This window comes from Macrobrachium nipponense, chromosome 1, assembly GCF_015104395.2.
Source record: "Macrobrachium nipponense isolate FS-2020 chromosome 1, ASM1510439v2, whole genome shotgun sequence".
Taxonomy (NCBI): Eukaryota; Metazoa; Arthropoda; class Malacostraca; order Decapoda; family Palaemonidae; genus Macrobrachium; species Macrobrachium nipponense.
In genome coordinates this window covers 185,259,222-185,285,259 of record NC_087200.1, presented here as the reverse complement: position 1 = coordinate 185,285,259, position 26,038 = coordinate 185,259,222, and the positions used below count along the sequence as shown (strand labels likewise).

The 26,038-nt window shown below is 37.7% G+C and overlaps 2 protein-coding genes across 2 annotated transcripts in view; both read right to left on the bottom strand.

Moving 5' to 3' along the window:
• Window positions 1-4,298, bottom strand: part of LOC135220071 (mucin-2-like) — a 35,562-nt gene extending 31,264 nt beyond the window's left edge. The window contains exons 1-6 of the mRNA XM_064257394.1: window positions 4,069-4,298; window positions 3,776-3,940; window positions 3,425-3,721; window positions 1,147-1,327; window positions 944-1,002; window positions 556-770 (exon numbers count right to left, since the gene is read on the bottom strand). Coding sequence (XP_064113464.1) covers window positions 556-770; window positions 944-1,002; window positions 1,147-1,327; window positions 3,425-3,721; window positions 3,776-3,940; window positions 4,069-4,298 — 1,147 coding nt within the window. The remainder of the gene's footprint in view (window positions 1-555; window positions 771-943; window positions 1,003-1,146; window positions 1,328-3,424; window positions 3,722-3,775; window positions 3,941-4,068) is intronic.
• Window positions 1-26,038, bottom strand: part of LOC135219028 (platelet binding protein GspB-like) — a 239,515-nt gene that overhangs the window by 188,450 nt on the left and 25,027 nt on the right. The window contains 9 exon segments of the mRNA XM_064255463.1: window positions 8,722-8,739; window positions 10,218-10,271; window positions 12,297-12,547; window positions 13,007-13,033; window positions 14,400-14,675; window positions 15,470-22,345; window positions 23,608-23,715; window positions 23,975-24,076; window positions 25,613-25,636. Of these exon segments, the coding sequence (XP_064111533.1) occupies window positions 8,722-8,739; window positions 10,218-10,271; window positions 12,297-12,547; window positions 13,007-13,033; window positions 14,400-14,675; window positions 15,470-22,345; window positions 23,608-23,715; window positions 23,975-24,076; window positions 25,613-25,636 (7,736 nt within the window).

Sequence of the window (26,038 nt, the reverse complement as noted above, 5' to 3'; positions counted from 1 at the left end):
GTTACCATTAGTAGATGTACTTGTGTAGTTGTAGGTGTACCCAGTGGTTGTTGTTGCTGGTTTTGTTTGAGGTTTCCTGTTGTAGTTGATGAAGATTTTGTAGTTGCAGTTGTTTACCATTAGTAGTATGTTAATTGTGGTACGTTGTAGGTTGTAACCTGTGGTTGGTGTTGCTGTGGTTGGAGTTTTCTGTTGTAAGTATAGATGAAGATGTTGTAGTTGCAGTTGTACCTTAGTAGATGTACTTGTGGTAGTTGTAGGTGTATACCAGTGGTTGTTGGTGCTCTTGTTGGAGTTCCTGTTGTAGTTTGATGAAGATGTTGTAGTTTGCAGTTGTACCATTAGTAGATGTAATTGTGGTCGTTGTAGGTGTACCTGTGGTTGTTGTTGCTGTGGTTGGAGTTCCTGTTGTAGTTGATGAAGATGTTGTAGTTGCAGTTGTACCATTAGTAGATGTACTTGTGGTAGTTGTAGGTGTACCAGTGGTTGTTGTCGTAGTTTCTGTTGTAGTTGATGAAGACGTTGTAGTTGCAGTTGTACCATTAGTAGATGTACTTGTGGTAGTTGTAGGTGTAACAGTGGTTGTTGTTGCTGTTGTTGGAGTTCCTGTTGTAGTTGATGAAGATGTTGTAGTTGCAGTTGTACCATTAGTAGATGTACTTGTGGTAGTTGTAGGTGTACCAGCGTTGTTGTTGCTGTTGTCGGAGTTCCGTTGTCCTGTTGTAGTTGACGAAGATGTTGTAGTTGCAGTTGTACCATTACTAGATGTACTTGATGGTTACGTAGATTGTAGGTTTTGTACCATGTGGTTTGTTGTCTGCTGTTGGCCGGTACATAAGAGAGTAAAGATCGTTTTCCTGTTGTAAGTCTGACCCCCCCGAAAAGATGTTGTCTGTAGTTAAGTAGGCAGTTTGTACTCATTAGTAGATTGTGTAGATAGTACTGTGGTATATTGGCGGGTAGGTTGAGGTGTTTGTTGTACCTCTCGTGGTTGGTTGTTACCTGTTTGTTGGAGTTGTTGTTGTAGAAGTGAATGTCGTTTGTATTGTTAGCCTTTTTGCCAAAGTTGTTAGTTGGTACCCCATTCACATTAGTAGGATGCTATCTGTGGTTGCGCCAGGTGTTGTATGTTGTAGTTGTGGGTACCGTTTGGTTGCTTGTTGTTGGAGTTGTTGTTGTAGAAGATGAAGTCGTTGTAGTTGCAGTTGTACCATTAGTAGATGTATCTGTGGTAGGTGTAGGTGCACCAGTGGTTGTTGTTGTAGTTTCTGTTATAGTAGATGAAGATTGTGTTATAGTTGCAGTTGAACCATTAGTTGATGTACCACTGTTTGTAAGCGTAATAGATGTACCAGTGGTTATAACATTTGTTGAAGTACCAGTGGTTAAAAGTGTAGTTGATGTATCATTGCCTCCTATGAATGAGATTACCCTTTCAATATATAAACGTTAAGGTTATCTTTATGTTTTTTCTTGGATACTTTATATTCTTCTAACTTCTTCCTAACATAGATTTTTATTATTTTCGAAAATCCAAGTAGGAAGTGTTTGGATAAAATTTTACCAAATATTCAGAAATATTGTTAGTGTAGTTATGTTCTAATTTCTAAACCATTTAGATTTTTTTCAAAAACCTTTTCAGTTTTGTTTTATTCAGTGTATTTGAGCATCGAACTGCCAGTAGTAGCGCGTTAGGTAGTTTGGTCTAAATTTTAAAATGGAATAAAATCAAAAACATATATTTCAATAAAAAAAATAAGATTTTTAATGCTATATATCTGAAAACACTTCTTAACAGTCTATGATTGAAGGCAGAAAATCATTATTCTGATTCATTGCACGTACGTAATTGAAAATTTATTCTGAATAAAGTGTCTATCCCGAGGGAAAAGTATTCGAATTATAATATGTTTCTTTACAGTATTAGAAATCAATCAAATCGAGATACAATGACGTCATTTTTACTGTATAGAAACTTTGGTCAATTAAACTTTCTTTTTATTTAGAGCCTAGGAAATAATTAATGAAATATAGTTTTAGAAAGATTTTTCAAAGGCATGGTGCCTTTAAATAATAAAATATTTCGATAACCATAACTAAATAATCCCCTCCCATCCCTTTTCGACCTCCTTCCCCTCACACTTTAATCTTTTCCTCCCCTCACCTAAATCCCCGCCTCCCAGTTTCTCTCAGGAACTCATAAGATTTCCTCGATTCAAAGAATCGATTTGGAATACTCCTCATAAAGCTTTGATATACAGCTTGAATAGAGCTTAGTCTGACAGAAATAATTATTCCGGTAAATCTTCCTACAGTTTTATATTTTTGTAGTATTTACTGATGTCATGTTAGTCAGTTAAACAGAGGACAAGATGTGGTTGCAAGTACTAGAAAAGCTACAGACGCAGTAAAACTTAGGCATTTTATGACATAACTCATTCAAACAATATCTTCAGGATTCGCGTTGATGCTGCTGCTTCTCCTATCGTTGTTAATAGATTAAAATTCTGTGTTATGTTTTAATTTAGCTTAAAATATATGCAGAAACAAGATCTACGGCCTTTCATCAGCCATTCTAATAGATGATTGAAGAAGCGTAACAGAAATGAAAATGATGGAATGGTAAAGTTACTTCAATGAGCTGTGGTACGAAAAATTCGGTTTAAAAACCCAAAAAGCAATATCATCTTTTACCAAAAGAAAATAGTTTAAAACATATTCTTAAAGTAAATGTCCAATTTGAGCTAAAGTAGCGCACGAGTGAGGAACTGATGAATTCCTCTGTCATATACCAAACACAAATTTATATAACTGCAATTATCATTTAGCTAAAAAGCCTTCATTTACAGACTACGAAAAACAAACCAAAGTTGAAACTTTGAACTTCATTAATATATAAAAAAAAGAAATTCATATATTCAATGGAACTTAAGTGTTGAAATATAAATACTTTCAATAAAGAGTGTGCGCCGCATAAAAGTGTGTTGGGTTGTTGGTGAAGCGTCATTACAGTATATAGAACCTGTGTCACAGTGTTTAAGTCAAGATCCAGCTGTTAACTGAACCATTGGTGAAAAACAATTGCTCTTAAAATGTACCGCATCCAAGGATACAACTCCACACTACAGTAAAACATGTAAACGCGCATTGGCAATTCATCTTACATTACAAACAGGCTGAAAGCGATCCAACGCTTTTTATTGTTTGTTTGAAATAATGATTCATATTATTATCCAGAGTTTGCCAAATATTCTTTTTGCACTTGCACAAACCTGTTTTTTTTCCATATCACTACATTAGGTTAGGTTAGGTCAGGTTAGGTTAGTTCAAAGAAGTGTCAAATCAATAATTTTAGTATGGGAAACATATTGAAATAATTTCATAGGATTTATTTGCTAGTTTTGTAGTTGTATTTGACAAATACATAATTGCAGTTGTACCATTAGTAGATGTACTTGTGGTAGTTGTAGGTGTACCAGTGGTAGTTGTTGCTGTTGTTGGAGTTCCTGTTGTAGTTGATGAAGATGTTGTAGTTGCAGTTGTACCATTAGTAGATGTACTTGTGGTAGTTGTAGGTGCAACAGTGGTTGTTGTTGCTGTTGTTGGAGTTCCTGTTGTAGTTGATGAAGATGTTGTAGTTGCAGTTGTACCATTAGTAGATGTACTTGTGGTAGTTGTAGGTGCAACAGTGTTGTTTTGTTGCCTTGTTGTTTTGGAGTTCCTGTTGTAGTTTGATGAGATGTTGTAGTTGCAGTTGTACCATTAGTAGATGTACTTGTGGTAGTTGTGAGCAACAGTGGGTTGTTGTTGCTGTTGTTTGGAGTTCCTGTTGTAGTTGATGAAGATGTTGTAGGTTGCAGTTGTACCATTAGTAGATGTACTTGTGGTAGTGGGTAGGTGCAACAGTGGTTTGTTGTTGCTTGTTTGTTCCCGGAGTTTCCTGTGTAGTTGATGAAGATGTTGTCGTTGCCAGTTGTACGCCCATTAGTAGATGTACTTGTGGTAGTTGTAGGTGTACCAGTGGTTTGTTGTTGCTGTTGTTGGAGTTCCTGTTATAGTTGATGAGACGTAGTAGTTGCAGTTGTACCATGAGTATATGTACTTGGTGGTAGTTGTAGGTTAACAGTTTTGTTGTTGCTGTTGTTGGAGTTCCTGTTGTAGTTGATTGAAGATGTTGTAGTTGCACTTTGTACCTTGTAGATGTACTTGTGGTATTGTGGTGTACACAGTGGTTGGTGTTTGCTGTTGTTGGAGTTCCTGTTGTAGTTGATAAGACTTAGTAGTTGCAGTTTTACCATTAGTAGATGTACTTGTGTAGTTTGTTAGGTAGTAAAGCATGGTTGTTGTTGAGTTCCTGTTGTAGTTGACAAGACGTTGATAGTTTGGCGAGTTGTACCATTAGTAATGTACTTGTGGTAGTTGTAGGTGTACCTTGGTTGTTGTTGCTGTTTGTTGGAGTTTCCTGTTGTAGTTGACGAGCGTTTGTAGTTGCTGTTGTACCATTAGTAGATGTACTTGTGGTAGTTTGTAGGTTAACATTGGTTTTGTTGTTGCTGTTTTTTGGAGTTCCTGTTGTAGTTGACGAAAGATGTTGTAGTTTGCAAAGTGTACCATTACAGTAAGTACTTGTGGTAGTTGTAGGGTACCAGTAAGTGGTTGTTGCTGTTTGTTGGAGTTTCCTGTTTGTTAGTTGACGAAATGTTGTAAGTTTCGGTTGTTAACCATTAGTAGATGACTTGTTTGCAGTTGAAGTGTAACAGTGGTTGTTGTTTGCAGTTTGTCGGAGTTCCTGTTGTAGTTGAACCGAAAGATGTTTGTAGTTGCCAGTTGACCATTAGTTGAGATTGTACTTGTGGTAGTGGTTAGGTTGGTACCTGTGGTTGTTTGTTTGCTGTTGTTGGAGTTCCTGTTTTGTAGTTGTATGAAGACGTTGTAGTTGCAGTTGTACCATTAGTAGATGTACTTGTGGTAGTTTGTAGGTGTACCAGTAGTTGTTGTTGCTTGTGTTTGGAGTTCCTTTTGGTAGTTGACCGAAGATGTTGTTGTAGTTGTACATTAGTAAATGTACTGTGTTAGTTGTTGTTACCAGTGGTTGTTTGTTGCAGTTGTGGGATTCCTGTTGTATTGACGAAGATGTTTGTGAGCAGTTGTACCATTAGTAGATGTACTTGTGGTAGTTGTAGGTGTACCAGTTGTTGATGTTGCTGTTGTCGGAGTTCCTGTTGTAATTGACGAAGATGTTGTAGTTGCAGTTGTACCATAAGTAGATGTACTTGTGGTAGTTGTAGGTGCAACAGTGGTTGTTGTTGTGGTTTCTGTTATAGTAGATGAAGATTGTGTTATAGTTGCATTTGAACCATTAGTTGATGAACCAGTGTTTGTAAGCGTAATACATGTACCAGTGGTTATAACATTTGTTGAAGTACCAGTGGTTAAAAGTGTAGTTGATGTATCATTGTCTCCTATGAATGAGATTACCCTTTAAATATATAAACGTTATGGTTATCTTTATGTTTTTTCTTGGATACTTTATATTCTTCCAACTTATGCCTAACATAGATTTTTATTATTTTCGAAAATCCAAGTAGGAAGTGTTTGTATAAAACTTCACAAAATATTCAGAAATATTGTTAGTGTAGTTGTATTCTAATTTCTAAACCATGTAGATTTTTTCAAAAACCTTTTCAGTTTTGTTTTATTCAGTGTATTTGAGCATCGAACTGCCATTAGTAGCGCGTTTGGTAGTTTAGTCTAAATTTTAAAATGGAATAAAATCAAAAACATATATTTCAATAAAAAAAGGAAGATTTTTAATTCTATATATCTGAAAACAATTCTTAACAGTCTAGGACTGAAGGCAGAAAATCATTATTCTGATTCATTGCACGTACGTAATTGAAAAGTTATTCTGAATAAAGTGTCTATCCCGAGGGAAAAGTATTCGAATTATAAAATGTTTCTTTACAGTATTAGAAATCAATTAAATCGACATACAATGACGTCATTTTTACTGTATAGAAACTTTGGTCAATTAAACTTTCTTTTTATTTAGAGCCTAGGAAATAATTAATGAAATATAGTTTTAGAAAGATTTTTCAAAGTCATGGTGCCTTTAAAGAATAAAATATTTCGGTAACCATAACTAAATAATCCCCTCCCATCCCCTTTCGACCTCCTTCCTCTCACACTTTAATCTTTTCTTCCCCTCACCTAAATCCCCGCCTCCCAGTTTCTCTCAGGAACACATACGATTTCCTCGATTCGAAGAATCGATTTGGAATACTCCTCATAAAGCTCTGATATACAGCTTGAATAGAGCTTAGTCTGACAGAAATAATTATTCCGGTAAATCTTCCTACAGTTTTATATTTCTGTAGTATTTACTGATGTCGTGTTAGTCAGTTAAACAGAGGACAAGATGTGGTTGCAAGTGTAAGAAAAGTTACAGACGCAGTAAAACTTAGGCTTTTTATGAAGTAACTCATTCAAGCAATATCTTCAGGATTCGTGTTGATGCTGCTGCTTCTCCTATCGTTGTTAATAGATTAAAATTCTGTGTTATGTTTTAATTTCGCTTAAAATATATGCAGAGACAAGATCTACGGCTTTTCATCAGCCATTCTAATAGATGATTGAAGAAGCGTAACAGAAATGAAAATGATGGAATGGTAAAGTTACTTCAATGAGCTGTGGTACGAAAAATTCGGTTTAGAAACCCAAAAACCAATATCAACATTTACCAAAAGAAAATAGTTTAAAACATATTCTTAAAGTAATCGTCCAATTTGAGCTAAAGTAGCAAACGAGTGAGGAACTGATGAATTCCTCTGTCATATACCAAACACAAATTTATATAACTGCAATTATCATTTAGCTAGAAAGCCTTCATTTACAGACTACGAAAAACAAACCAAACCTGAAACTTTAAACTTCATTAATATATATAAAAAAAAAGAAATTCATATATTCAATGGAACTTGAGTGTTGAAATATAAATACTTTCAATATAGAGTGTGTGCCGCATAAACGTGTGTTGGGTTGCTGGTGAAGCGTCATTGTACTATATGAACCTGTGTCTTAGTATTTAAGTCATGATCCAGTTATTAAATGGGCCATTGGTGAAAAACAATTGCTCTTAAAATGTACCGCATCCAAGGATACACATCCACACTACAGTAAAACATGTAAACACGCATTGGCAATTCATCTTACATTACAAACAGGCTGAAAGCGAGCCAACGATTTTTATTGTTTGTTCGAAATAGTGATTCATATGATTATCCACAGTTTGCTAAATAGTCATCCCCCGTTTGCACCAACCTGTTCTCTTGCCTTATCACTAGATTAGGTTAGGTTAGGTTAGAGTAGTTCAAAGAAGTGTCATATCGATAATTTTGGTGTGCGAAACATATTGAGATTACTTTCAAGAAGATATTTTTGTTAGTTTTTAAATTATGGCTTTCTGCTTTTTCAGGGAAAGTTCAGTACTTGGTTGCAGTTCAGGAATATGCTCCCGCTTACAGTCATTGACTTGTTTGCAACCTATTTATGACATGTATTCGATAAGTTGCCGATAAGTTGCCTACATGTGTTTATGACAGGTTTTACCGTATTATATCCTGATTATGATGTGGATACAATAAGAAGCCAACTTGCATCTATAATGTTTTGCCTAAGAGTGGACGCACCCTTGTGCTTTGCTTTCTTCATAAAATGTGAATACCATCTAGTAGTTACCTTCAAAGGACTCCAGTACGACCAAAGTTCACAAAATTGTTCGACCAAATATTATACGAGAAATTAAATAAAGAAACAGCATTAAGTTTAGTACTTACCAATGTCCTGTGACATCAGATCCCTCCCTGATGAAGCGGAGATGATGACGCAGACGATTTACGGGGTCTTTGTTTAATCACTCACACAAGCACACTATTTAATCACCACTGACAATGCAGTCAAGTCCATTTTCTTTGTCGCCGACTTTTTTTTTATTCCTTTCCGTGGAGCAGCAGCACTTTCGCCACGTTGTTTTTAAGGTGTCAGGTTGCAGTCAGTTCATCGTATTTCAAGGTTTAATGGGTTTAGCGTAAAAATAGTCTTTATTGCAAAGAAGAGTCTAGGCCACTTCTTGACTGCTCGTTCAGATGGATTTTAATGGCCTCTGGATCTTGATTAAAATGCTATCTTTAATAGAATTTAGAAAGGATTAGATTTGAAAAGATTTAGTTTTCTGTGTTTAGATTCCATGCAGAACACGGCTGAAACAAATGAAAGCCATTAGTCACCGTTTATATTACAGTTTATGCAGCTGTCACGAACGGGTTTAGAAGGTTAGATTCGCCTGGAAAAGAAATTTCATTTAAAGATATTTTTAAAAATGCACCAGCTTCGATTAAAGTACCCCTGGAACAAAAACAATGTTATAACTTTTTTAAAAAGATTTTAGAGATTTACGGTTTATTAAGAAATGTGCACACGAAATCAAAGCAGAAGTCAACATCTTCCATTTATAAAAACCGATAGCTACCACAAACGTCGGTACTTCTTGAGATCTCGTCGTCTTGGAGATATCTGAAAGGAACCTCTTTTGCACTCACAAAGTCAACTAGCCAAGTGCTGAGGCTCTTTGACCTAAGGAGGAACAAGTAAGAAAGGTAATAAATGCCATAGCATCTTAGCAAACAGAAGAAAAGCTTTACAAGACGGGCAACGTATACTTACTGCTACTGGACGAGGAACCTGAAATGAATAAATTGAGTGTTATTAGTATAATCCCACAGTAAGAGTAACGCGTCGTCAGAATATATACAAGTATTAGAGACAAGATGAATCCTTTTTATTAATATTAGTTTGAATAGCATTTGCTGATTAAGATTTATTTTTAGTGGATGACAATCAACACTGATAATGTCTCAGGATGAGTGCATATACTTCATGAAATGACAATGAGTTTTATCTTTATACTATACAGCATGCAAGCATTTTAGAACACCCAATGGATGACAGTTTCACCCTGTATATGGAATGGAAAGGTGTTCGGCAAATCCATTAGATATTTAAAACAAAAAACAGCAACGACAATTATGAATAAGAGAAGATCAGGAAAGGAGAGGCGAATGAGAACGAGGGGAAAGTCCGTTAGGAATCAAAAGAAAGCGATGAGATGATTTGAGACGATTTTGAAAGCTTGGAAATGTGGTTTAGGAGCGAATGATGATGTTATGAAAGAAAAGAAGGGATGATGAAGATAGTGGCGAAATGGATACGGTGGGATGATAGTGATGTTGGTTGAAGAAAAGCAACACGCAAAATAGTGTGGCTTCAATCATTTATTTATTTAGTTAGTTATTTAGTTATTTATTTAGCTCCCTACTCATTCAATATCCTTTCTTTCTCTTACACCACTTTAACGCCAGCTATCCCTCTCCAGGACCAAATATTAAACTGAAATATTATTCCCTTCATTTTGTAAAGTTTGTTTTTTGTTTTTCGCTAGGGGCACCGTCTCAAAATCGTCTATGAACCTGTGATTAATACAATAGGTCTCTTAGTATCAGCAGTTATAAATCGCAAATTACTGGATATATCGACAATGCAAAAGAAAGCTGCATTTTATTTGCTTCACGATGGAATTCTTATACAATAAACAAAAAACAAAAAAATACCCAGGATTTTGAAATAAGCGATTGGTAACAGCGCTGGTTAATCGAACGGAATTTTAGGATACGAAGTGAGCAGATATAATTTCCCTTTTCGTTTTTCTTTTATAGAATTTAGACCAGAATTCCGTTGGGTTTTATCTCTAATTGGTGATGAAAATGAATGAAAGTGCTAATTCAGTTTTTCCAAGAGTCGCTTGGACGTAAATTTAATTCAGTGGGCTGAATACCAGAAGCCTCTGTTAATCAGTAAGTTAGCGTCAGTGCTAATCGATTATCACTGGTCAGGCCTGGACGTCAGTTCATCTACCTGATTTGACCAAAGACAGCTCATATCTTTGCAGTTAACTTTACTGAAATTACGATTCCATTTCGCATATAATAAAAATTAAGGGCCTTGACGAACGGTCTTTTCAAACTTTAGTCTCATCCCTGTCAGCTTTTTTATCTCCGATTGTTTAGAGTATCTCGTTAAAGTCTTGATTTAAATGCGGTGAGGTCAGCTACATCCACGTGCAGTCACAAGCAGTGGTGAATTAAGATTGCTTTGACATGTACTTGAGCTACTACTTGAGGAGGAGCTTGAGCTGCTACTGCTACTCGAGCTGGAACCTGGAAACGAAAATTCCAGATCAGAGGTGCTTTCTCATCTTCGTTGCGTCCTTTTGTCTGTGTGTGTGTCTGCGTGTTTGTGTGTGAGACTAAATGGACATGATTTCGACGGCTGTGGGTCTGACATGATAACAAAAATATGATTTCGACAGCGGTGGGTCTGATAATAGCAATGATCGGTGATACGATTGAATCTGTGGTGATTTGTAAATGTTTCTGGCTTAGCTCGCGTCGATAGGGAACACGGGAGGTCTTTGGGGATCAATCTATAATCACAAATTTTAGAGAATAGTTTTAGCAGAATAGTGACATTTCTTAATCACCAACAACATGGCAGATTATTATCATTATTGTTGTTGTTATTTCTAATGCTTTTCTCTTGTTAAGGTTGCTCTTTGACTTTCAGGATCACCAGCAGATACCAAGGATGGTTGCATAAACTTAGTTTAACATTTCTTGAATGCGTTCTTTTCGTCTCACGAATTGATTCTAAAACGCACTTAACTTCGAAAAGAAAAAAAATTCTAAATTGAAAGATAATAATTCACTCCTTTAATTTTGACAACTCCTCAAAAATAAGTAGACTTTCAAGTTGCCTGTTCGATTTTGTATTTCAAACAATAAAAATGTGAGATCGCGAGTGACAGAATTGTGTTTCAAACTCGAGCACTGTTTTTATTTAGCGTTAAGGGTATTTATGCTGATTTAGAAGTGCTTGCTAGCTTTATGCTGAGTGCAGCTAACAAGCCAGGGAAGTCGTCATCAGTTAGTAACCGTCCACAACTGCTGACAGATTTTTCCCCAGTGAGTAACCACGCATATTTACCGAGCAAAATATACCTATTCAGGTTTATTGGTTTAAAGCAAATTTACAGCAAGTTAGGTGAAACCATTTAGAACTCAATATGCAGTATGTACGAACACGAATTAGTGGTAGCAAAGTTGGAAAAAATGCTACCTTAGGTCTTTTCAGTTATAAATTTAGCTGTTTCTGTTTTTTTTCTTCTTTTTTTTAACAATCCAGAATATAATGTTGACAGAAAATTTTCTCTTAATCCAAACAACTTACAAAGTGTCATTATACCTTGAATGAAAAGTTTGTAGCGAAAAAAATAACTTACACTAAGTTTAGTTTTATATATAATTGTTGGGTCATGGTCAGGGAAAACTCAAAACTTTAGTCTAGACTACATCAAAGTTTGAGGTTGGAAAAAGCAGTTATTTTCTTCACAGAAAAATGGATAAAAAATATAACTGCAAGCTTAGAGCTTACTTGAAATAACTGATAGACAAAACCATGAAAATGTAAGGCATTATATAGCTGAAATTTGATGAGATGAGCTGAAATCATTATATTACATACAAATGATCGAGTTAATGAAGTTGTAACTTAAGCTTGAAAAAAATAAAATTGAAATTTTTTTTGAAATACTTAAGATTTTATGATGTTGGTAAAATTACAATTAGAAAAGAATAATGAACCTTTATAATGAGTAAAAAAAATAATGATTTCACATCAAAACTCAATCAAAATATTGTTTGCTCATATTTTCCATTTTTCTAAGAATATTTTTTATCTTACAAAACAATTTATGTCTGAATGTGATGAGTGGATTTAAGTGACTTCCATTGTTCTCCATATCCTCCTTCATGAGCTGTGCTTTAAGTTCATGTCATGTATATAACCGTCACTTGATTCTTGAATAACCTAAATCTGATCCTGACATCTACGACATTTGTGAAGCTGATCAGTGAATGTGTACTATTTGATCTTACATTATCTTGAATGCTATCTAGTCAATTATTCTTTGATTCTCGACCTGACGGTAAATATCTGCGGCTAATATCATGGCAGCTAATCGCTCAGCACACACACGAGAGGTTACAATGCTTATTGGCTACCGAAATATACCGTCAACCAGAATCAAAGATATTGAGTAATGCGACTAAACTTCGGGCATCTAGGAGCGTGGGTATCTCGCCTTGCCAAGATCGGAAAGTTCGACTCCAGGCGGCTGTACTTACTTGAACTAGAACTTGAGCTTGAACTGGAGCTGCTTGACTGGAGCTGCTCGAACTAGAGCTCGAGCTGGAACTGGAACTAGAACTGCTAGAACTTGAGCTTGAACTGGAGCTGCTCGAACTTGAGCTCGAGCTGGAACTAGAACTAGAACTGCTCGAACTTGAACTCGAACTGGAACTAGAACTACTTGAACTTGAACTGGAACTATAACTACTAGAACTTGAAATACTTGAACTTGAAATTGAGCTTGAGCCTGAGGATGAAGTTTATGTTACATTTTATGGTTACTTTCATTAAACAGGGAGGATTTATGCCAAATATTACTTCAAGGAAGCAAGCAGCTTTATTCCGTTTGCAAATGTGAGTTTTAAGAAAAGCCGAACTCTTAAAACAATTTATCTTTACAGAATCGAATACGTTCATGATAACAAATAAAGCCTTTTCATCATTTAGAAGCTTTAGAAATGTCTGAAAGCTTTATTCATTTACAGAACTCTTTACCCTCTCAAGAGGAAGGTGAATTGGTGTGGTAACCAGCCCAAGCTGTAAGCTGCCAGGAATTAATTTTCACCATGGACTTTCAGCTTCCAAAGGGCAGAAAAATTCATGAAAAGGTCATGGGAATGATAAAATGAATGACAATGAGGTTAGAATGGAGAAAGCACACTGCTGACTTATATAAATCAAGCCGTATACTACTTAATACACTTACTTGATGATGAGCTGCTGCTTTCACTACCTGCAAGTAAAAGAAAAAAAAAGTGAAATTAGTATTTCCTTCGACATTTTTCTTCAGATGGTTGCTACCAGGGGTCCTGACTTTGAAAATTTCCTTGCTATCATTGCCAATTCGTTCACTGGATTATAACCACATCAGGTTAATTCTTTTATGTGCAAGTTTTATTTACAGAAATGGCATGCTACTACTAATCATTGACTATTATAGAAACGATTGTCCGATACTTTAGGCATATTGAAAGAAAGGTGTAGCATATGGGTTAATAAGTTAAAATTTATCAATGCCAGTAAACAGGATTTTGAAAGTACAAATCAGGCCATTTGGATTATTCAGTATGACCACCACCAGTATATCTTGACTTACCTGTCCACGCTGAGGCTCCAGATCGACCTGCTATAACAAGCTCATCTAATCTTATCAACAAACAGAAGAAACATTTCTCAAAACTGCTGTAAATGTTGTCAGTCTGCCTACGGTAACACCCAGAAAATGGCGAAGGCCACTGCACCACTTTAGGGCTTACAGTAAAAGCTATAATATACGGATCATATTTTGAACAGATTCTTTATATACTGAGGTAAAAATGATGTAGTTTGATGCAGTTTTAGTTTTATCTTACCTTAATGTGGCAAACTGGCTTACTGAAACATTACGCATACTCTAGTAACATCTCAAAGACCATTCATCATAAGGAAGCTCAAGTTAACTTAGCAATATTGGTGTTTTATATTTGGTTTTAAATGAATAGGTCAAATAGAGCGCTTGGTGACCCCAAACCTCCGCCAAAGAGGTCATCTGGTCCCTAATAAAACTTGCATGCTTTTCCTTCCTAAAATTAATCACTTGTTGCCCGGCACAAGACTCACTTTTAGATAACTTTTTTTTTCTTTAATTCGCACGTTGCTTTTTGTGTAGTCATGTTTATGAACGAACAGAAACAAAAGTGACTTAAGTAAAAAATACAACCTTTTTTCAACTTCTGAGACGGAGATAGCAATAATGACATATAAATGGTTTTTTTTAATAAAATGCAAAGAATTTCATTTGGAATTAATTCCTTTAAACTTTAGCATTCTGAAAACGCTTCGGGCTTCTTGTGTTCTTGAACATCTTGAATCTTGTATTTCTAATCTTCTTTATTAAGCTTCGGTGGAAATATCAGGAATTTCTAAATTCGTTTGGCTTCGGAGAACAAAATTCTATTCTTCTTGAAAGTTACGAATTAGTTTTACTCTTCTTCAATTTCCGGAAAGACCGGGATTTCTTCATCTTCCTTGGGGCCTCTGAAAATGGCGCAAGTCTTACCAACTGCAGTTTTTCTGTTTTTCTCTCTTCTTCTTTATTTTCTTAATGTGTAAAAACAAACCTGTATTATTGCTGGCGTCCGTGCTTGTTGTGTCTGCACCATCCCTACCACCGCTGCTGCTGCTTGTGAACAAGATGTTCAGAGAGGAAGAGCTGCTAAAGCTTTCAGCTGGAACAGTGACGCTTGTGCGTTCGCTGTTGATTTTATTGCTGCTCGATGCTAATAAAGGACTCATTTCACTTCTACTCGCAGCGAAGCTGGAACGGCTGCTTACGCTGGTTTCTGATATATCACTCGTTGGTGACTGATCTGTCGTAGCACTGCTGCTGCTGGCTTCTGTGGTCAAGAACAAAGTACAGTGAACCTATTTTGGAACCTAAGAGACGAAAAATATTTCTTGGTGGTGATATTTTTTTGTGTCATCGACGAAGACCCAGTTTTTGTTTGATGGGCATCGAGAAATAAGCTCCAGTTTCTCAGACTCTAATTTCAGATTAACCTCTGAAGGTCACATAAAGGGGAATGATGATGTAGGACCAACTTGATTACAGCATGGGAAATGGGATGCTCACCTCACACTCAAAACAGCTTGGTATCTTGATAATGAGACATTTTAGGGAATAATTGGAGGTTGAATATAAAGACAAGTCCAAAAACACAGCCATGTTCAATTGCCAAATTCAGCCAGGAAATTAAAGGTTAGAATTGGAACCAATCTTATTCAATGGCAAGAAATATGATTGTTTGTATTTGAATTAACTAAGGTTAGGTTTTGGGTTTCATTTGTACATTTAGTTTAAAATTAAGGTATGTATGATATCAAAGTGGTAAGCAAAATATATCATTCTCCTTGTCAAAGCTAGTAACTGTTGATATTAATATATTATGAATAATTAATAGATCATTAAGAAATGCCATATTTTTATATAGTGATAGATAATTAGCAGACATTTAGTGACACTTAATTTTGGATGGCAAGAAAGTTATAGCAATTATATTAATATTAAGTTGGACATTTAGGGAAATGTTACTATTCAATAATGAAAAAATCCAATAAAATTTTACTGCAAAAACTAAAGATTTTATGATCAAATGTTTCTTGTGCTAAATTTACTAAATTTCAGTCTTACCAGATGGACTATGCACCAGTGAGGATAAGAATGTCGATCCTACTGCTGAGCTATTTTCGGTGTTTGGACCGACACTGGCGCTGTTGAGTGAGTTTCTGCTTGAAGTACTCAGCCCACCTGAGCTGCTGTGTGAGTCAATGACTATGCTAGATAAAGTACTTAGAGTGGCCTTGTTGCTGCTAGGCAAGCTAGTAATATAGGTACTTGGGACCACAGAGGTAGCACTGTTGCTGGTGACTGAGCTTGCAATCGAATTGCCGTTGGGTGAAGCAGTGATTGAGATACTCGGGCTGCTCGGACTGATACTATCACTGCTGGATGAAATGGTGACCAAGCTGCTCGATGAGCCAGCAGCCAAGCTATTTGAGGTTCCCTGGCTTGTAGTAGTATCACTGGCACTGGGTGCATCACTTAGGATACTCAGGCTGTTACTATTCTTGCTAAATGACACAGCATTAAAGGTGCCTGAGGTGCTTGGACTAATTCCACTTAGTGAACTAGACAGCAAACTATTCACATTATTTAAAGTGGCACTCTGAATACTCAGTAATGGAGGAGAAACAGAGCTACTCAGCAAACCCATACTTCCACTTGTATTGTTGGAACTTGATGTAATGAGACTGACACTGATTGTGGTATGTGAGGGAGTATATAGGTTACTCTGGGTAGAAGCACTTGCACTATTAATACTGGGATATGTAGCAGAAGAAGCACTTAGAGCACTTGGACTGGCACTGCTGCTACTGGAAGTGGTATTGTCCAAGGCACTAAAGGCACTTGAGCTGTTAAGTGAGCCAGCTAAAGAGCTACTCAGAGTAACAGGATTTACAGTGATGCTATTGACAGATAAAGCAATTAGACTACTCAAGAGACTAAGGCTTGTGCTATGACTGCTGAAGGAGCCGGTGACTAAATTACTCAGTTTTGTGGGGCTGTCGCTGTTGCTCATGGATGACATGGTTTTGGTGCTTCTCAAAGAACTGGAGATGGCAACGCTATTGCTACTCGTGTCACCAAAGCTTGCATCATTAATGCTGGCTAATGTGACAGCAGATGTACTCATGGCGCTGGTACTGTTGCTTTTGGTCAAGCTGCTCGTGGTAATTGGGCTTGAAGTAATGCTGTTGGAAGTGAGAGAAGTCCAGCTACTCTTTATTTGGGAACTGGTATTGATATTGTCAGGTGAACTATTAGCTGTGTTACTCTGCGAGCTTTCTTTAGCACTGTTGGGTAAGCCAACAGCATTGCTATTCAAGGCACTTGAATCAATATCAATACTTATGGATAAAACGGTAACAGAATTGCTCAGGCTAACAGGGAGTACACTGTTTCTGGTGGAGGAACTAATGCCAAGATTACTCTGGATAACACTTTTCATACTGTCGAAGCTGGCTGAGTCTGTTAATGAGCTACTTGGTTTAGTACTGGTAGCACTGTTGCTTCTGGATAAACTGGCTGAGGAATTATCCAGATAACTTGAACTGGCACTGCTAATACCAGCAGGCCTTGAAGCTTGAGAACTAATTAAAGTGCTAAGGCTTGCAATGCTGCTGCTATATTCCTTCAGAGAGGAACTACTGATGAAGTATGTATCAACAGAGCTTGAACTGCTGTTTTTAAATGAAATAGCCAAAGAGCTACTCTGGTTGATTTGGCTGGCACCAGTCTCACTGGAGTAACTTAAGGCACTTGAACTGGCAAAGTTGCTATACGTAGAATTTACGGCTGAGTTATCCAAGAGGCTTGAGCTGTCCCTAATGCCATCTGGTAAATTTACAACCAAGCTATTGCTGAAGCTAATACCAGCAGTGCTGCTGCTGGACAAGTCAGTTACTATGTTACTCAAGGTACTAACACTGTTGGGAGAGCCAAAAGCAGAGCTACTTAGAGCATAGTAACTACTGTGTGAAATAATGCCCAAGCTGATATCATTGCTTGAACTGACAAGGGTGCTACTCGGTCCAGTAGCAGGGCTACTGGGACTGATAAGATTTAAAACCTTGCTGCTCGATTGGGTACCCTCATTTGTGCTGCTTGAGGATCCAACTGAACTGCTCACCTCACTCAAGTTGATAACATTGCCATTGGATAACTTGAAAGAAGCACTACTCAGAGCATTATGGTCAGCATTACTTCTGCTCTGAGAGCTTACCACTGAACTAATACTGTCAGTGTTGCTGCATGGTGAGTAAGTGGCCATGCTGTTCAGGGAAGTGGATGAACCAAGAGCACAAGAACTTTGTAATGCAGTGTTGCTACTTAGAGCAGCAGGTTTTATGCTGTTACTTGTACTAGTATAGCTGCCACTAAGGAATCCAGAATCAGCATTGCTTGATGAACTAGGAAACAAACTACTTATAACACTAAAGCCTTTGATACTGATACTTAGTGAGCTACTCATTTCATTATAACTGATAATGTTGCTACTAGTTAAACCTTGAACCATGCTACTCAAAGAACTAATGCTAATAAATATGTTTGTGCTGGTAAGGCTGCTGCTTTGGGATCCAGCAGAAGTGCTACTATAACCTCTGTTGCTACTAGATGAAGTTAGGGCCAAACTACTAACGACACCAGGACTGCCTCTACTGGTGATGAGTGAGTAAGTGGATGAACTACTCAATTCACTATTTGTTAAACCTTGGTCCACACTACCAAATGTACTAGGGTTATCATTGTTGTTGCTAAGTGATGTGACTGCAGAACTGCTTACTGAACAATGGCTGGCACTGTTGCTAGTAAATGAGCTTGTAATAGAGTTACTTACAGCACTTGGGTTAAATTTGTTGCTGGTTGAAGATGAGAAGTGCAGACTGCTACTGACTAAATCTTGGTCCATGCTAATAAAAGCACTTGAGTTGATATTGCTTCTGCTATATGAGCTGGCTGAAGAACTACTTATTGCACACTCAATATGGTTGCTACTACTACTAGGTGATAAATTTATCATGCTACTGAGTGTACTAAAGGTTGCACTATTAACATTGGGTATTATAGCTTCAGAGCTACTTAGTTTGCTAGAGCTAATACTGAAATCACTTGATGACTCAGTGGCCTCGCTACTTTGAAAACTAAGGCTGGCACTGCTGCAACTAATATGTGCTGTTCCCAAGCTAGTCAAGGAAGCAGAGATTTTGCTACTGATACTAGATGTACTAAAAGCTAAGGTAACATGAGGACTGGAGTTTGCACTGTTGCCACTGGATGAGATTAGGTCTGAGGTACTAAAGTCACTTTGCCTAATACTAGTAGAGCTTGCATGAGCTTTTGAAGAAACAATTTTTTCACTCAGACTTGCACCGTTACTATTGTGAGAGCTGATCAAAGAGTCACTCTGGATACTTTGCCTGATGCTAAATTTGTCAGAGTAACTGTTAGCCAAACTAATAGAGTTGCTACTCACACTGCTACTGATGACTGAGTCAGAGAGCAAACTGCTTAAAGAGCAGTGGCTAACCCCATTGCTGGCTGAGTAAATGCTAATGCTGCTCAGTTTACTAAGACTATTGCTGTTACTGCTGAGTAAAGCTTGGTTCATGCTACTCAAGGGGCTAGGATTGTCATGGCTTCTGCTGAGTGAAGTGGTTGAAGAACTAATCATCGCACATAGGCTATCTCTGCCGTTACCAGGTGAGCTACTGGTAAAACTACCTCCAGCACTTAGGCTACAACTGTCACTGTTGGAAGATGTGGTAACTGGACTGCTCAGGACACTAAATGTGGCACTATTGACATTAAGGATTCCACCTCCTGAGCTACTTTCTGTACTTAAAGTATCACTAAAGCTAATTGAGGACTTAGAGGATGTGCTGCTCAGAATACTATGGCTGGCACTGTTGCTACTGGTTTCTGCAGATCCCAAATTATTCAGTGAACTGGAGATTGCACTACTAATACTGAAAGAACTGAAATCTGAGGTAATCGGGAGATTGGAGTTTACACTGATGCTACTGGATGATGTTATGGCTGATATACTCAAGTCACTCAGTCTAATACTATTACTATTTGCAGGGGCTTTAGATGAAACAATATCTGCACTCAGTCTTGCACTGTTACTATTGTATGAACTGGTCAAAGAATCACTTTGGTTACTTTGGCTAATGCTAAATTTGCCAGAGTAACTGATAGCCAAACTAATAGAGTTGCTACTCACACTACTGCTGATGACTGAGTCAGTATGCAAACTGCTTAAAGAGTAGTGGCTTACCCTGTTGCTGACTAAGTAACTGCTAATGCTGCTCAATTTACTGAGGCTATTACTGCTACTGCTGAGTATACCTTGGTTCATGCTACTCAAAGAACTAAGGTTGTCATGGCTTCTGCTGAGTGAAGTGGCTGAGGTACTAATCATTACACCAAGGCTTTCTCTGCTGCTACCAGGTGAGCTACTGGTAGAACTGCCTCCAGCACTTAGGCTCCAACTTTCACTGTTGGATGATGTGGTAACTTTACTGCTCAGGGCACTAAAGGTAGCACTATTAACATTGAGGATTCCACCTTCTGAGCTACTCAGAGTGCTTAAAGTACCACTAAAGCTAATTGAGGACTTGGAGGTGCTGGCACTGGCACTGCTGCTACTGGTTTTTGCAGATCCCAAATTATTCAGTGAACTTGAGATTACACTACTGATACTGAATGAACTAAAATCTGAGGTAATCGGGGGAATGGAGTTTACACTATTCCTGCTGGATGATGTTATGGCTGAGATACTCAAGTCACTTGGTCTAATACTATTACTGTTTGCAGGGGATTTTGATGAAACAATATTTGCACTTAGTCTTGCACTGTTACTGTTGTGGGAACTGGTCAAAGAGTCACTCTGGATACTTTGCTGGATGCTCAATTTGTCAGAGTAACTGTTAGCCAAACTAATAGAGTTGCTACTCACACTATTGCTGCTTGATGAGTCAGAGTGTAAAGTGTTTAAGGAGCTGTGGCTGACCCTGTTGCTGGAAAAGAAAATGGCAGTGCTGCTCAGTTTACTGAGACTATTACTGTTACTGCTGAGTAAAGCTTGGTTCATGCTACTCAAAGCATTGGGGTGGTCATGGCTTCTACTGAGAGAAGTGGCTGAAGAACTCATCATCGCACATAGGCTATCTCTGCTGCTACCATGTGAGCTACTGGTCAAACTGCCTTCAGCACTTAGGCTCTCACTGTCACTGTTGGAAGAGGTGGTAACTGGACTGCTCAGAGCACTAAATGTGGCACTATTAACATTTAGGCTCTCACTGTCACTGTTGGAAGAGGTGGTAACTGGACTGCTCAGAGCACTAAATGTGGCACTATTAACATTAAGGATTCCACCTCCTGAGCAAGTGTGTGAGCTTGTACTGCTAAAGCTACTTGAGGACTTGGGGGCTGTACTGCTCAGAATATCAAGGCTGGCACTGATGCTACTGGTTTCTGCAGATACCAAATTACTCAGTGAGCTAGAGATTGCACTACTGATACTGAATGAACTGAAATCTGAGGTAATTGGGGGATTGGAGTTTGCAATGTTAATGCTGGATGATGTTATGGATGAGATACTAAAGTTATTTGGTCTAAAACTATTACTGTTTCCAGGGGATGAAACAATATCTGCACTTAGTCTTGCACTGTAACTGTTGTGCGAACTGGTCAAAGAGCTGCTCTGGGTACTTTGGCTGATGCTCATTTTGTCAGAATAACTGTCAGCCAAACTAATAGAGTTGCTACTCACACTATTGCTGCTTGGTGAGTCAGAGTATAAAATGTTTAAGGAGCAGTGGCTAACCCTGTTGTTGGATGAGTAAATGGCAATGCTGCTTAGTTTACTGAGGCTATTACTGTTACTGCTGAGTAAAGCTTGGTTCATGCTACTCAAAGAACTAAGGCTGTCATGGCTTCTGCTAAGTGAAGTAGCTGAAGAAGTGATCATCACACACATGCTCTCTCTGCTGCTAACAGGTGAGCTACTGGTCAAACTGCCTTCAACACTTAGGCTACAACTGTCAGTGTTGGAAGAGGTGGTAACTTGACTGCTCATTGCACTAAATGTGGCACTATTAACATTAAGGATTCCACCTCCTGAGCTACTTGGTGTGCTTAAAGTACCACTGAAGCTACTTGAAGACTTGGGGGCTGTGCTGCTCAGAATATCAATGCTGGTGCTGCTGCTTCTACTGGTTTCTGCAGATCCCAAATTACTCAGTGAGCTGGAGATTGCACTACTGATACTGAATGAACTGTAATCTGATGTAACTGGGGAACCAGAGTTTACACTGTTGCTACTGGAAGGAGCTATGGCTGAGATACTCAAGTCACTTCGTCTAAAGCTGTTACTATTTGCAGGAGCCTTAGATGAAATAATGTCTGCACTTAGACTGACACTGTGAGAGTTGGTCATAGAGTTACTCTGGATGCTCCGGCTAATACTAAATTTACCAGAGTAACTGGTAACTATACTATTGAAATTGCTACTGGCACTGATGCTGATTGGGTTGGAGACCAAGCTGTTTAGGACACACTGGCTGACACTGTTGTAGCTTTGTGAATTTATGGCTGAACTGCTTGCACTAGGGGTAGTATTTTTATCACTGGCTTCAGAGGTGCCCTGAGTTCCGGAGCTAGCAGCATTACTACTTTGTAGGTTGTCAAGTGAACTACTCGGTGTACTAATACTGGCACTGGTACTACTAAACGAACTGGCTGTCGTGCTTTTCAAGACACTTGGGTTAGCGCTGTTGCTGCTATAGAGGCTACTGGTGAAGCTGCTCAGGATGCTTGTGAAAGCGTTTTTACTGCTGGTTGAACTTGCAAAAACGCTTAATGTAAAAGCATTTCCTTTGCTTGGACTTGATAAAGATCCTTCTGTTGTGCTTGATAATAATTCGCTGCTTCGTTGCCCTGTGACTAAAGAAATGAAATGTTAAATGGCATTACCTTCTCTAAGTATAAATCTCAATACCTTAATATTATTCTATCCTCTTGTATTCTTGACTTATATGGTTCGTCTTCTTTCTTCTTTGATAATTCCTTAGAAATCTTGGTAAGTTACTAGAAGTATTTCTTCTACAAATTACATATTCTTTGCATTGATAAATTCTGTTAGAAATATTTGAAAAACATCTGAAAAATAAGCTGGTTTCCACATTCAAACGCTTCCTAGGAACTGATTAATCTTCAACTTCTTATTTTTGTCAAATCTTACAGTTTTCTTCTTCTACTTGGTCTTTTGAAACATTAAAAAAAATCTTCTTTCATTTCATGTACTATCTTTCATAATTTCAGTAGACTGAATAATTCGTAAGCTTTGAATCTTCTTATGCTCAAGTCAATGAATTGAAGGAATTACTACGTACTACTGGTTACGAGTCAAATACAATCAACAGCACTATGAAATTAAAAACATTATTTAAAGTGAGCTCCTCTCAGGCTTTCCTTATACAAGTGACTTGTATGATTTTAATAGCTATGCCTTAATTAGAATCTTTTGCGGAGAGAAGTTTCCTTCTCTCGCGAGTGAGCTTGGTTAGACAGTGAATGGAATTTTCGCCTTGGTCTGTACGAATGTTTGCCCGTGAGTATTACTTATAATGATGTTTTTAGTGATTTCCTTAAATATTCATTTGTTTCGTCTTTTTAGGGACATTAGCATGACCGAAAGTACAACTCGACCTTACAAAGAGTTTGCTTCAACGACCGAGGTGCCATTTTGAAGTGTAGTCATACGAAAGGGGGGATTTTTGTTCAATATGCAAGGCATCTTTGGCGATGGCTTTGGCTCTTTTTGCATAACTTGCAATAACGATATCTATATATTGAATTGTGATCGATTTTTGTCTGAGTTTTTTTATCCCTCATGAGATGTCCTCAAAGCTTAGGTTTGTATCTTTTCGCACACTTCTACTTTCATTGTGAACTTTTCTCTTTGCATATGGATGGTATCTGCTGATTTTTTTTCTTCTTCTCCTTCGTCTTCTTCTTTTTACATCCCAGAACTTTTAGCCGAGTTAAAATGGAGTTCAAGAAACGAGTCTAAAATGAATATTCTATGAATAAATGAAAAAGTCGAAGCTTCGACAATAGTCAAAATTTGACATTGAAACTTTACGAAAAACATTTCTCGCGCAAATTGACAAATGATGAATTTTTCGAACTCTTCATCTTGCTACCTTGATCTGAGTGAGATGAGCTTGAGACGCTGTCCTCGTGGAGTGAGCTGGAGGCTCTTGAGACCTCGTGACCTGCAGGATTCGGGGCTGAGAGAGACGACCTGCTGCCTATAAAAATCATAAATGAAAAGGGGTTGTCCTTAAGTGTGCTGTTTGATTCATGGAAATCGCCTCTCTTGAGTCTCTACATTTAAAGTGAAGCATCTAAAAGTTAGAGTCACTGGTTAATGCACTCTTGAAATCCATTAGAATGCCATGAAGAAGAGAAGAAGAATGGCTGAAGGCTTGATAATGTGAATTATATCTTCTTAAACCTTATCGATAGACTGTAGTACATCAAATGAAAGTTCGTGTTCTCGAAACTCACTGGCGAATGAGCTGCTGATCCTGTGGCTGGAGGCCTCGTCACCTGATGTGCTGCTGATGGACACGGCTGCTACAGGTGACTGGCTAATGACCTCTTCGGTACCTGGGAATTCAAAGACGTTGAGTTTGTCAAATCACCTCTCCAGAAATAGAAAAATGGGAAATGGCTCTTGAGTTTAGCTTCCGCTCTGAATTTCTCGTTTTCTTGTATGAAGATCTTGACAGGTTGGTTTGAGAATCACGCGGAAGGATATTGAATCTTATCAAACGTCACGGCTAGATTTAAAACATAAACAGACTTTTGGCCCCAGCAGTCACCTTCGTGTAACTTTGCAAAGACAAATGATTAAAGACAGAGCTACACCAATAAAGTAAACTTTAATGCAATTCCGTCTTCATCCTTCTGTGGTTCACCGAAATTTACCCGAATATGTTACGAATCATATCCTTTTGTTTTGTTTTCCTTCTTCTTTGTGAATAAATAGAAGAGTACCACATGCCAGTTATTCTCATTTATAGATCAATTCTTTAAAAAAAATAACTCAATAGATATACTGAATCTACCGAAATGGGCAAAGAATAGGCAATAAAAGTAATCAATAAAAATAGCTAATTCTTTGCCCAAAATTCAATTGTAGCCCCCTGGCAAGACTGCCAGATTGTTTATTTCCCATTTAAGTAACGGTCTTGTCCTTGACTGTAAAAACGCATGCACGTCCAATACTCATCAACTTCGCTTCTTCTTTTAAAGATCTTCTAAGACTTCTGTGCTTTTGATGTCGCTCGGAATTTATGGCTTCGTTCAACTTGAGATCAGCTGAGGACTTGGATGGAACCTTTTTAAACTTTTAAATTCTCCTCGCTACTAGCTCTTAGGATTTGGAGATTGAATTAAACTTCTGATCGTATTGTTTATGTTAATTATTCCACATTCTATGTTATAAACTTACTAATACTTCCGGAGATATTTCGCGAGTATAAGGAACCGGGATTCAACATAATCTTCTCGTAATATCTAGAATATTTAGAAACTAAGTACTACGTAATTATTATCACTTAAGATCATTGTTACTGAAATTAGGTCTATCCATTGAATTTCCCAACAGATCTGAAATTCTACTTGAATTCCAGGAAATGAACATTCCCTGGACAATTACCAACCTATCACAAAATCTCTTTCAGAAATTGGTCTATAGGCTACCTGATTGTTAAGTGATCTTCAGTGTCTAGCAATAATTTGTTTACTTACCTTGCAAACCTATCTCAAACTTGCTTAAAGCATGAAGCTTCCAAAATCTGCTGTGATATTTTGTCCCTCCAGAAGATGGATCTTGAACCTTTGTTATGAAAGAAACTGCCGCCAGAGGGCAAATACTAAATACGTTGCATTTTCAACCTTACAAGCTGACTGAAATCGAATTTCTACTTGTAGATAAAGCTACTTTAACAGTACACTTATTTGAAAAGTCATCTCCCTCACTTTAAATCCCAAGACCACTTATCTGCTGAAGTTCCAAGCAGGTATTTCTTACTCGAGAAGGCAGGTTCCTGCTTACTTTCGCTCACCAGATGACTGCATTCTAGACCCTCGTCCCTCTGATTACTTTTTGATCACACAACCGAACTATGAGGTACTTACTGCTTGAGCTGCTCGATGAGCTACCTGCAAAGCGAAGAGGTAGGAATTAGTCTTCAGGTACACACACATTTTACACATTTTCTTTTAAAAAATGGCATTTCCTTCATAATGTATCCATAGTGTTTCAGTTTAAACTATCGGAAGGTTTTTTTTAACTTCTTATTTCTGTTCATTTTCTTTATTTATTTATTTAATTTATGGTGAGGGGGGAGCCGGGTTGCTGAGGTAACAAGATTTACCAACCATCTCAATAATTCTCTGTTCTGTTAAGGGTGAAAACATGACGAAACATTACTACACTCAACATAATCAAGGTACTTACGTGAACACGACATGCTCATGTATATTCTGCAGTCTCATGTATTATATATATATAGCTCTTATGTATGCACGCAGATATGCGTGCACTCTTGTGTATATCTGTTT